The 12,633-nt window shown below is 38.4% G+C and overlaps 1 protein-coding gene across 2 annotated transcripts in view; it reads right to left on the bottom strand.

Annotated features, from left to right (window-relative positions):
* Nucleotides 1-12,633, bottom strand: part of DHX9 (DExH-box helicase 9) — a 41,474-nt gene that overhangs the window by 18,097 nt on the left and 10,744 nt on the right. For both annotated transcript variants that reach the window (XM_048860298.2, XM_075131528.1), the window contains 9 exons: nucleotides 12,314-12,450; nucleotides 11,389-11,478; nucleotides 9,507-9,668; nucleotides 5,952-6,029; nucleotides 5,359-5,550; nucleotides 4,289-4,430; nucleotides 3,660-3,742; nucleotides 905-1,061; nucleotides 166-266 (listed from right to left, as the gene is read on the bottom strand). In XM_048860298.2, the coding sequence (XP_048716255.2) occupies nucleotides 166-266; nucleotides 905-1,061; nucleotides 3,660-3,742; nucleotides 4,289-4,430; nucleotides 5,359-5,550; nucleotides 5,952-6,029; nucleotides 9,507-9,668; nucleotides 11,389-11,478; nucleotides 12,314-12,450 (1,142 nt within the window). The remainder of the gene's footprint in view (nucleotides 1-165; nucleotides 267-904; nucleotides 1,062-3,659; nucleotides 3,743-4,288; nucleotides 4,431-5,358; nucleotides 5,551-5,951; nucleotides 6,030-9,506; nucleotides 9,669-11,388; nucleotides 11,479-12,313; nucleotides 12,451-12,633) is intronic.

The following is a 12,633-nucleotide window of genomic DNA, read 5'->3' as shown; positions in this document are numbered from 1 at the left end:
ACAGTACTATAATTTAACGTGGTTAAATTGTGCTCTGTCCATAACAGGTCAAATGCTTCATTGATGTCCAAGAAAGAAAGGAGTACAGCAATGCATGCATTACGTTGGTGCGCTGGTTCCAGCCAGTGCTTGTTTAATTTATATACGTAAACAAGCCCAACATACATCATCATCTTCACCACCTTCTTCATCTTTGTCTTTCTTCTTCTTGTCCTTTAATGGAGGAACAAACTGAGTCATCTGAATACAATCTTCCAGAAAATACTCTGCAGGGACAGATCCATCAAGTTAGTATAGAGGATGCCCATCAACCAGTCACAAACTTCAGCAGAGGGACATATTCTAACCATGGCTCTACACAGGCCCTTTCTAAAGATAGCCATAAAGTTTCAAAAGAGCAAGCTGAGGGCTCGAGTTTGAAGCTAGTGCTGGAAACGAGTGCTTGATGACAGCCTTGGAAACCAAACTCCTCAATTTATCCAAAGAATAGGTACAGTATGGGCAATGGCACTACAAGCTTCCCCACACTCTCCCACCATTGTTCCTCACCCTTGACAACCAAGCCTGTCCATTCAGGCTCTATCCATGTATTTTCTATAGCAGTTTTTACACTGGCTCATTTAGGCTGGTTTATTCAAGACAACAGGTGTATGCATTAGATAGCAGCAACTCATTTTTAAAATCACTATCACTATTTAACCCTCTAAGAGAAACAGTGAAAAATTTCACTCCATAGTAGTTAATGTTCTCTGACTTCTTTGCAACATAGGGTATAGACCAGATCTCAGGATATGCTGTGATTCATGTGAACTGTTTAAGCTTTTGTCCCTTCTACTCTGTGCAAGATTGAAAAGAGAATGAATAAAAGCAATTACTCTAAATACACATTCAGCCAGTATTTTACCTTCCACTGGGTAGGTTCTACCGTAGACCTCAATGATGGGGCAATTGAAGAAGTATTCACAGAACATGGTGGTATCAATCGTGGCAGACATAAGGATAACTCTGATTTCAGGATATGCCTCAACTACGTCTCTCAGCACCACCATGAGGAAGTCAGTCTGTACATAGAGAAAACAGGAGCGTTAACAAACTAAGCCAAAATATTTTCTGAAAAAGTTACTGTCCAAGACTGCCATAAAAATTTCATTTCTCCAGTAACCCTAACAATAGATAGTTGTTTATGTAATCTATTATTCACATGAACAGCACTTATATGTTGCCTTCTACTAAGAAGATTTCAAAATAAACTAACTTCTGAAAAACAGCTAGCATATTAGAGAATTAAGCACCTAGTTATCAACTCCCTATTCTCATTTCCCCCGACCAGACTAGACTAGTGTTTCAGTTGCTTCTAGAGTGCCTCCTTAAAGTGGTTTTGACTTCCATGTCAACAAGCTCAGAACAGTTAACACGAAAGAACCCTCTACGGTTCTAGTTTCCAGTCCACATTAAAAAAAATACAACTGAACAACTGCTGTAGTTCTACACACAGGACGTTCTACAACCGTAAATAAGAAGGGAGGTAATCAATGGGGCACTATGAAGTGGTAATCCATACTATGAAAACATCTATTGTCTTAAGTCTGGCTTATCTATTTAGCTTGCCCTGCATTCAGACTACCTCTTAGTTTAAAAAACCACCAATTCTGTACAAAAATTTAAACTACTCAATACATGCCGTTAATAGCATCTCTCCTATTAGGAGAGGAAGAGGTACATCTCATTTAGTCTGGATGCCAGAAACGCACGTACATTCCCTTGTAAGAGGATTCATAGTACAAATGAGGAACCTAACTTTGACAAATGGACTTTAATCACGTGACAAGATTCAGCTCTCTGTTACGGCAAGCTGAAAGATACCATTAATGACTGCTTCTTGGAGCACCTAGTCCTGGAACCCATAAGGGAAGAGCCAATCCTTGATTTAGTCATAAGTAATGTGCAGGATCTGGTCCAAGAACAAATATAGCTGAACAGCTCAATAATAAAAACCACAATGTAATTAAATTGAACATCGGGCGGGGAGAAAAGAGAGAGAGAGAAAGAGGACTGCCAAAGAAAGGGGAATGACAAAACGGAAGAGGTTAGTAAAATGGAAATTAAAAGGAACAGTCAAGACTGAAATGCCTACAAGTTGCATGGAAACCCCACAAAGGCTTAAACTGTATGTATACCCCAAATAAAAAAATAGCAAGAGGACTAAAAAACACCACTATGGTTAAACAGAGTAATTGAGATGGTTAGATACAAAAAGACATCCATTAAAAATTGGAAGTCAAATCTTACTGAGGAAAACAGAAAGGAACAAACATTAAGAACCATTAGGAAAGAGACAGATAATGAGAGAAAATGATGCCACTTTATAGATGAGAGAAAACTGATGAGAGAAAATGATGCCACTTTATAAATCCATGGTATGCCCACACCTCGAATACTGCATAATTCTGGTTGCCCCATCTCAAAAAAAGCTATATTAGAATTGTAAAAGGCACGGAGAAGGGCAACAAAAATAATCAGGGATATGGAAAAGCTTTCACATGAGGAGAGATGAAAATGACTGGGACTACTCTTAGAAAAAGAGACTATTAAGGGTTGATATGATAGATGTCTATAAAACCATGACTGCTGTGGAGAATGAACAGGGAAGTGTTATTTACCCTTCACATAAGAACTAGGGCTCACCCTAGTTCACCCTATGAAATTAATAGGCAGCAGGTTCAAAACAAACAAAAGGAGGACGTGTTCACACAATGCAGAGTCAACCTGTAGAACTCGTTGCCAGAGGATATTGTGAATGCCAAAATTATAACGGGGTTTAAAAAACAAACAGATAAGTTCCTTGAGGATGGCTAATAACCCACTGACAGACCTAAGATGGTAAGGGACCCTGGGACTGGATGACAGGGGATGGATTACTCGATAAATTGCCCTGTTGTGTTCATTCCTTCTGAAGCATCTGGCACCAGCCGCTATCAGAAGATAGGATAAACAGGCTAGATAGACCACTGGTCTGACCCAGTACGGCCATTCTTATGAAAACTAAGGTAAATTCAGGTAGATTTAAAAAAAAGTGTTTTTAATTAATTGTGAATAAATTCAGCACAATATCCCCACTTTTATATTAAATGTTGCTCATTTTGCAGTGCTTTCAAGTTTTCAGTTTGTTGCAGATTTTTGTGTTGAAGATAAACTACTGCATTGTAGTTGTCAACTTGATGATTGTGGCTTAAGTACTAGCATATTAAGTGGTATATTACTGTTGATAGGAAAATGGAAGGGAAGGACAACAAAATTTCAGTCTATCCAATTTTCACTCTTATCTTCAGAACTAAACCACTTTGTATAAAGAGTACTTGCACTGTAGTGGTCTATTTGCTAGAGAAAGCCAAAGGGTGCAGGAGAGAGTCCTACTAAGACCTATAAAGGGACGTAGGAAGAAGCTGTGAAGCCTTGATCTTCAGCTGGAAACAGCTCAGAAGTATTTCAACAAGTACTACAATTGAGATCAATTACAGAAGACTTGGATCCATACAATTTAGTAAAATGCACAATTCCCTTTCACATAAGACAGGAACACATACACAGCACACAGAGTAAACACAAAACACTGGCCGAAAACAGGTAAAGCAATCCAGACCTCCAGCTCAGTAACTCACATTAATGTCTCTCTCATGGATCTCATCCACAATAACGTGACTAATTCCACGGATCCCAGCCTCCAGTTTTCTTAGGAGGACACCTTAAAAAAGGAATTCACGTTAATGGGGACAGTAACAGCTGCATGTTAAGATGGATCATAGCAGTTCAAACATTTATAACAAAGCCTCAGCTATGCTTTTATAAGGGCTGCCAAAATCCGTTTACATCAAGAACTGTGCACAACATTTTGAAACCCTTTGTCTAAACCCCACATTTACACCTGTATGTAATGAGGGGAGGGGACCCACGTATTGAGACTAGAGAGACTACCTTTCCACCCCCCACCACCTCCCCTAACCTTCAGGTGGCTACTCCTCATCTCGCTTAGAGGGAATATTGTGGATATGGTATCTGATCTGTATTCATTCTCAAACCTCTAATGAGCCCAATGACCAAACTAAACTGGCACATTTCCCTTTCCGTAATTGGAGAAAAGTTTGCTGAACAGGTGAACAAAACTTTCCATTTTCTTTCAGATTCTCCCTGAAACAAGGACTGTTTTCTCACTGTCATCAGTGCCACTAGTGCCAGGCATCTATGCTGTTATTCAGATATTAGGCTGGTTGGGTAACAAAGCAATACAGACCTACAGTGCAGAACATCACACTGGCATGGGGGCGGGGAAGTACAGATTCAAATCGTACACTGTATCCACAGCTTTGCCCAGGTTCTTCTCCTCTCTCATATGACACACGCTCTGCCACAGAAACTGCACTGATCCTCCTGGGCTGAGAGGTGAAACATTTTTTGCACATTGTAAAGATGAAATTGTGCAAACTTACCTACTGCATAGACCTACAAGTACAGAGAGACTGGGGAAGTTAGCTGTGCTCTCTCCCCAAACTTTAATGTTGCAGGATAGTCATTTAAAGACAAATCGCATTGGTGAACACCCAAAAAAAGATGAGAACTACAATCCAAACTCTTAAAATACTCATGAAAGTATATTACTAGCAACACTGGCTTGAGCCATGTATACTTTGGGCAGGAAATATGAAAGTTCTATACAGCTCTGCCAGTGCACCTCAAAACATTTCTATCTTAAGCAGACCCTGCTGCGCAATGTGAATAAATAGAAGCTCAGATTCAAGTCAGTAGCTGCTTCTAATGGACAGTATCACACTGCAGATACTGCAAGAAGCAAAACTACTTAAGCTGGGAATGACGGAGGAAACCAGATCACCAGAGAGGTGCAAGCTCAGTGTTTTCCTTCAAAAATGGTTCTTCTTGCATATGCCAGCTGATTTCCATATGCCCCCATATCCCTTATCTGCTGGATCCCATTCCTTCAGATAACCAATCGGTCTGACCTGCCCCACCTCTCACTTAGTTATGGAATATCCTAGTTATCAGAAAGGACCGCACTATGTATACAAGTACAGAGTTTTCTGGTGCTCTCCACAAAGATTATTTCATCAAGTCTTATCAGATACCCACTGCAACATGAATCATTAAACATACACATGCATAGTGAGTTATGAATTTAGTGTAATCAGTGTAGCAGACGCTTTCACAACTGTCTAGAATGTGATTTAGTTTCTCCAGCCTTCGTGAACTGTTTTAATTAAATTCAGATTTAATAGCATGTCCAGATGGGTATTTTATCCCAATCTACCATGAGACCTAAATAATTTCAATTTATAACTTGTTCCTCACTTGTGTTACTACAATGTTGCATTCTGCAGCTTTGCCGTTTTTGATGTATTCATCCAGGATGTATTGTGGAACCTGTGTGGTTTTGCCACAACCAGTGGCACCACGAATGACAACAACAGGACTGTGATGGATTGCATCAAGAATTTCAGTCTCAAATTTCTTCACAGGCAGTGTCTCCCTCTCTTGTAGGATCTGAAAAGAGACCCAGATCTTTCCTGTAATATTCAACAATCCAACCCATTCTGCTCCCTATCTACATCTTGACTCAGGATGTCCCACTCTTGCAAAACATGTACTCTACTCCCCATTAGTGGGATCTGTGAACCTGAGAGATCTCTTCCTGCAAAACCCATAATGGTAGCATTCTTGAACTTGGGCAAAACTTATTAAAGCAACCATTCCTACAGCAGTAGTGCCCCATGTCTCTGAAAGCACTTGCCAGCAATCCCGAGTAAAACCTACAATCCCCAGCAAAAAGAATGGTCTACTGCACTCAGAAAGAGAAGCAACTCCAGGGCTAGGGTGAAGAAAATTACAGCAAGCATTGCTTCTGCAAACTCACAGCATGCCAAAATCATAGGCAGCAGACTTACGCTCTGTAACTCTTGATCCTGCTCCAGGCGGTACATGAGATCATTTTTCAAGTCCATGCTTATCTGCTCTGGGGTGGCCTGGAAAGTACATGAAGGGTTAAGAGACTCATTAGGAAGATATCTATTTAAAATTTACCACAACTTATTTAAATGAAAATAACCACATTAATGCAATAAGAAGTTTAAGTGGTACTAATGCAATTTTACCACAATAACCTTAAGTCTGACCCATTACCTCTATATTCCCATCATCCAAATATTCAGTATTAAGTTATATGTGCAAATCTGTAGTTATAAAAAGATGCAGTCTGAACAAATCAGGAGTACACCATCAATATTACTTTGACAGTCCATTATCAGAAGACATCAAAATACCTGAAACTTCCAAAGACAGGATATGGGAACCGATGGACCAGTAGTTTGGTTGAATATTTAATCACAAAGATCACATGCAATAATCCTTCATGTTATGGCATTAGAATTCCATATGAAAGTTGATTTACGGGACAACAGGTTATTTCCCCTCATACCGCAAGAAGGGACTTGCTAGGTCTTCCTTGAGATCATCAGTAGAGATTCTCTTTGAGACACTGTGCCAAGTTGCAGCTTCCTACTCTACATAACTTTGGGTGCAAGAATATATTTAAAAAAAAAAAAAAGATGAAAATGGACTTCTAATTTGCAGTAAGAGGCCCTTTGGAAAAGGCTACTGTGATGTGCAAAGATGTGACATTTTATTTTTTAAAGCCATGCTAGTGAGGACTTAGCTTCACCTTCTAATCAGTGATTACTGAAGAAAGCAGGCAATCCCAAAAGAAACAAGAGCTTTTCATCTAGTTCCCTGAGCTATCCTACCGTTTCTTTCCCTACCCAGACCAGCATGCTAGAGTTTGGATGGATCATTTTTCTAAAAAAAATGGAGTTTTCCCAGAAAGTTTTCAGTAACAGTCTAACTCTGTTTTAAGCCTAGATACAAATGCATTGTACTCTGACTGAATGGAAAAACTATACATCAAGGAACTGCTAAAGTGATCACTCTGATGGCAATCTTTCGCATGCATCATCCACAGATTAGCCATTCTGCACAAAAGGGCAGGATGCAGTAAAAACCTTAGCTGAACTACTACCTCCAATACCTAATAAGTAGGGCTGTCGATTAATCGCAGTTAACTCATGTGATTAAGTTTAAAAAAAAAAATGAATTGTAAATAAAAAAATTAATCGCAGTTTTAATCGCACTGTTAATAAATTTCAACTGCTATTTTATGGTTTAACTATTTTTGGATGTTTTTCTACGTTTTCAAATATATTTATTTAAATTACAACACAAAATACAAAGTGTACAGTGCTGACTTTATATTATTTTTGATTCCAAATATTTGCACTGCAAATATTGATAAACAAAACAAAAGCGATAAACAAAAGAAATTATATTCAAATTTTTCAGTTCACCTCAAACAAGTACCATAATGCAATCTCTATCGTGAAAGTGCAATTTATTAATGTAGATTTTTTTTTGTGTTACATAAGTGCACTCAAAAATAAAAATGTAAAACTTCAGCGCCTACAAGTCCACTCAGTCCGACTTCTTGTTCGGCCAATCACTAACACAAACAAGTTTGTTTACATTTACGGAGATAATGCTGCCAGCTTCTTATTTACGTCACCTGAAAGTGAAAACAGGAGTTCACATAGCACTTTTGTAGCTGGCACTGCAAGGTATTTACGTGCCATTCGTATGTCCCTTCATGCTTCAGCTACCATTCCAGAAGACATGCTTCCATGCTGATGACACTCCTTACAAAAATCATGCACTAATTAAATTTTGACTGAACTCCTTGGGGGAAGAATAGTATGTCTCCTGCTCTGCCATGTATTTCATATTACAACAGTCTTTGATGATGACCAAGCACATGTTCGTTTTAAGAACACTTTCACTGCAGATATGATCAAACGCAAAGAAGGTACCAATGTGAGATTTCTAAAGATAGCTATAGCACTCAACCCAAGGTTTAAGAATAAGTGCCTTCCAAAATCTAAGGGGGAAAAGGTGTGGAGCATGCTTTCAGGAGTTTTAAAAGAGCAACACTCCAATGCGGAAACTCCAGAACCTGAACCATCAAAGAAAATCAACGTTCTGTTGGTGACATCTGACTCAGATGATGGAAGTGAACATGTGTCGGTCTGTACTGCTTTGTATCGTTATCGAGCAGAACCTGTCATCAGCATAGATGCACGTCCTCTGGAATGGTGGTTAAAGATAAAGGGACATGAATTATTAGCACATCTGGAATGTAAATCTCTCGCAATGCTGGCTACAGCAGTGTCATGAGAACATCTGTTCTGACTTTCAGGTGACGCTGTAATCAAGAAGCAGGCAGCATTATCTCCTGCAAATGTAAACAAACTTGTTTGTCTGAATGATTGGCTGAAAAGAAGTAGGACTGGGTGGACTTGATGGCTCTCAAGTTTCACATTGTTTTATTTTTGAACGCAGGTTTTTTTTTTTGTACATACTTCTACATTTGTAAGTTCAACTTTCATGATAGAGATTGCATTACAGTACTTGTAAGTGAATTTAAAAATACTATTTCTTTTGTTTTTTACAGCAAATATTTGTAATCAAAAATATAAAGTGAGCACTGTACACTTTGTATTGTAATTGAAAATGTAGAAAATATCCAAAAAACATTTAAATAAATGGTATTCTATTATTGTTTAGATCACGTGATTAATCTTTTTAATACCATGATTAATATTTAATATTGCCATTAATTTTTAATATTGTGATTAATCTTTCAACTCTGCTACTAAGGGATCAATTAATCTCTGTTGCAAAAAGGGAGCTGCACCCTGCAGAGCAAATCTTGTGAGTGATATGAAGTACATGTTCAATTTGCAGTATCATTCAAGATTTTAATTACAAACATCTCAAACTTGCATATAATGGACTGTTGCTAGGGCCGTGTTTTGAAAAACAACGCATAATTGTTTCAGCCAAGCAAGCAAAGCTCAGGGAGGAGATAGGGACATAAACCGATCAGAAAAGTAGAACACAAGACTCTTGCGATGGGTATCCTATTTTGACCAGGTTATGCTGGTACTCAAGTCAAGCCAGCTGCATCCGCCAAGCCACCATTTTCTTTTCTTTACTAGGCCACTGTTCTCTGTGTGGCTGGAAGCCATGGAAAAGCAGACTGGTAAGAAAGTGACACCTCCGTGGAGCAGTTTCTCCTTTTGAAAGCAGGATTCCTGGGGATTGGGAAGACAGGCTGAGAATAGTTATAAACTGAAATTTAAAGAAGCCTATATGCTTGCCTTATGAAATAGGGAACTGTTTAAGGGCTGCGAAGTGATAGTGTGAAACAAAATGGCCAAATAACAGGACAAGCAAGGGGCTGCTGTCAGACAGCCAAACCCAAAATCCATTAAGTCAATCCAAGAAGTCCCATGGATTATCGGATCTTTCCTCAGAAACCTGGAAAAATGCATTTACAAGTTCCAGGAATATGAAAATAGGAACAGATCCATTCTAAGAAACAGCCTTAGACTTACATATGCCAGAGGACCCTCATCAATATTGCAGCTGGTCCAAGGGTTCCAGTTTGACTGAGGGGGTGACCATGGGACAACTCCCATTTGATTCTGTCTCACGGATGGTTCAAAATGGGCCAGCTTTCCAATGTTGAGCAAAACTGGACAGCTTGGATCTTCAGGCTACAAGTTCAGAAAAAAAAAAAGAAAAAAAAGTTTAATTAAACTGGTAAGATTGATGGGGAAAAACAGTGTAATAAAGTGTCTGAACTATGGCTGTTGATTAATTGCAGTTAATTCATGCGATTAACAAAAAAATTAATTGCAGTTTTAATTGTGCTGCTAAACAATATAATACCAATTGAAATTAAATATTTTTGGATGTTTTTCTACATTTTCAAATATATTTATTTAAATTACAACACAGAATACAAAGTGTACAGTGCTCACTTTATATTATTTGATTCCAAATATTTGCACTGCAAAAGTGATAAACAAATTATATTCAAATTTTTCAGTTCACCTCACACAAGTACCATAATGCAATCTCTTTATTGTAAAAGTGCAATTTACTAATGTAGATTTTTTGTGTGTTACATAAGTGCACTCAAAAATAAAACAATGTAAAACTTCAGAGCCTACAAGTCCACTCAGTCCAACTTCTTGTTCAGCCAATCACAAAGACAAACAAGTTTGTTTACATTTATGGGAGATAATGCTGCCCACTTATTTACAATGTCACCTGAAAGTGAGAAGAGGTATTTGCATAGCACTTTTGTAGCTGGCATTGCAAGGTTTTTATGTACCAGATATGCTAAACATGCGTATGCTCCTTCATGCTTTAACCACCATTACAGAGGACTTGCTTCCATGCTGATGACGCTCGTTAAAAAAATGTATGAAATTAATGAAATTTGTGACTGAACTCCTTGTGGGAGAATTGTATATCTCCTGTTCTGTTTTACCCACATTCTGCCATATATTTTATGTTATGGCAGTCTCAAATGATGACCCAGCACATGTTCGTTTCAAGAACACTTTCACTGCAGATTTGACAAAATACGAAGGTACCAATGTGAGATTTCTAAAAAAATAGCTACAGCACTCGACCCAAGGTTTAAGAATCTGAAGTGCCTTTCAAAATCTGAGAGGGATGAGGTGTGGAGCATTCTTTCATAAGTCTTAAAAGAGCAACACTCTGATGTGAAAACTACAGAACCCAGACCACCAAAACCAAAAAAAAACCAACCTTCTGCTGGTGGCATCTGACTCAGATGATGAAAATGAACATGCGTTGGTCCACACTGCTTTGGATTGTTGTCAAGCAGAACCCGTCATCAGCATGGTGGTTGAAGCATGAAGGGACATATGAATCTTTAGAGCATCTGACACATGAGTATCTTGTGACACCAGCTACAACAATGCCATGTGAACACCTGTTCTCACTTTCAGGTGACATTGTAAACAAGAAGCAGGTAGTATTATCTCCAGTAAATGTAAATAAACTTGTTTGTCTGAGCGATTGGCTGAAAAGAAGTAGGACTGAGTGGACTTGTAGGTTCTGAAGTTTTAGATTGCTTTATGGAGTGCAGTTATTTGTACATAAATTTTACACCTGTATGTTCAACTTTCATGACAAAGATTGCACTACAGTACTTGTATTAGGTTAACTGAAATATACTATTTCTTATGTTTTTACAGAGCAAATATTTGTAATTAAAATAAAGTGAGCACTGTAAACTTTGTATTTTGTGTTGTAATTGAAATGAATATATTTGAAAATGTAGAAACCATCCAAAAATATTTAAATAAATTGTATTCTATTATTGTTTAAATCGCACAATTAATCTCACGATTAATGTTTTTAATCGCTTGACAGCCCAAGTCTGAACCATACACTCACTTGTGGCATGAGCTCAAGAGAAAGCTCCTGAATGATGCTATTCAGCTGATTTTCCAAATCAGGAGAGACCACCACTTCATAAGGCTCTACCTGTGAAATTAAAAATACTGTAATAAAACCCCAAGATATCCACAAAAAAAGGCTCGGCACAAGAACCTCACTGGAGAATATAATGAAACGCTAAGAGGCTTCTAAGGAGAGAGAAGTTAAAAGGGACACTGACAGCTCAGAACTCATATTTATTAAAGGTACTTTTTGTACAAAATGTAAGTTCAACAATAATCTATGCTTTTAAAAAAAAACTGTTGTTTTTTTGTTTGTTTGTTAAAATGAACATGTAGACATTCCTTTCACTGTTTGCAATCAAAATACTGCAGTACTGTTAACACAAGAGAACCTGAAACTGATTGGTCTGCTGAGAAGTTAAATTAAGTTTGCCAGAAGCTGGGAATGGGCAACATGTGATGGATCACTTGATGCTTACACCTGTTCTGTCCATTCCCTCTGGGGCATCTGGCATTGGCCACTGTCAGAGACAGGATATTGGGCTAGACGGACCTCTGGTCTGACCCAGTATGGCCGTTCTTATGTTAAGTTGAAAAAATTATATTTTTTATTTTTAGTTTTACTATTCTAGAATGTGACCATGAATAAAACAAGCCCTTATTTTTCAATACGCCCGCATATCTCTCTGTTGCTCCAAGTGCGCATATGCACACACACACATAAATACACATGTAGTTACTTCTCTGTTCATCCCAGCCACTCATCTTTCCCCAGATCAAAATCAATTTCTGGTTCTGGACATCAGAAAATTGCATTGGCTTCCCAAGTTTAAACACAGAGCATAAGCAAGCAGGGACAAATTTACACCAGTTCACTGCTCCTTCTGACTCAGTATCTACTTCTCCTATAGCAGACTCACTGTTTCTCCTTCCTTCTTCTTTGTCTGCCCAGTGTAGGGCTCGATGACACCAAGATGGTAGAGCTGTCTGACCAGGGACAGAGCACAGGACTGAGCTGCCAGCTTTTTGTTTGATCCATGCTCACGAGCAAAGATTCCTGCAGCACACAAACATTAAGGTTACAGTAGCCAATGATGCATGTTGTCTGTGTGGGTAAACAGCTTTAGCATAAGATAGCAATATGAAATGGGTTTAGTGGCTACTTAGAAGCAGGTTTCAGTAATGATCCCTACTGAGAAGAGGGACTCCCAGTTCCAGCCAGGCTGTAACCAACACAAGT

The sequence above is a fragment of the Caretta caretta genome, chromosome 8 (assembly GCF_965140235.1).
Source record: "Caretta caretta isolate rCarCar2 chromosome 8, rCarCar1.hap1, whole genome shotgun sequence".
NCBI lineage: Eukaryota > Metazoa > Chordata > Testudines > Cheloniidae > Caretta > Caretta caretta.
Note: the sequence above shows the minus strand (reverse complement) of the source record. Positions and strands in the feature narration are given on the sequence as shown.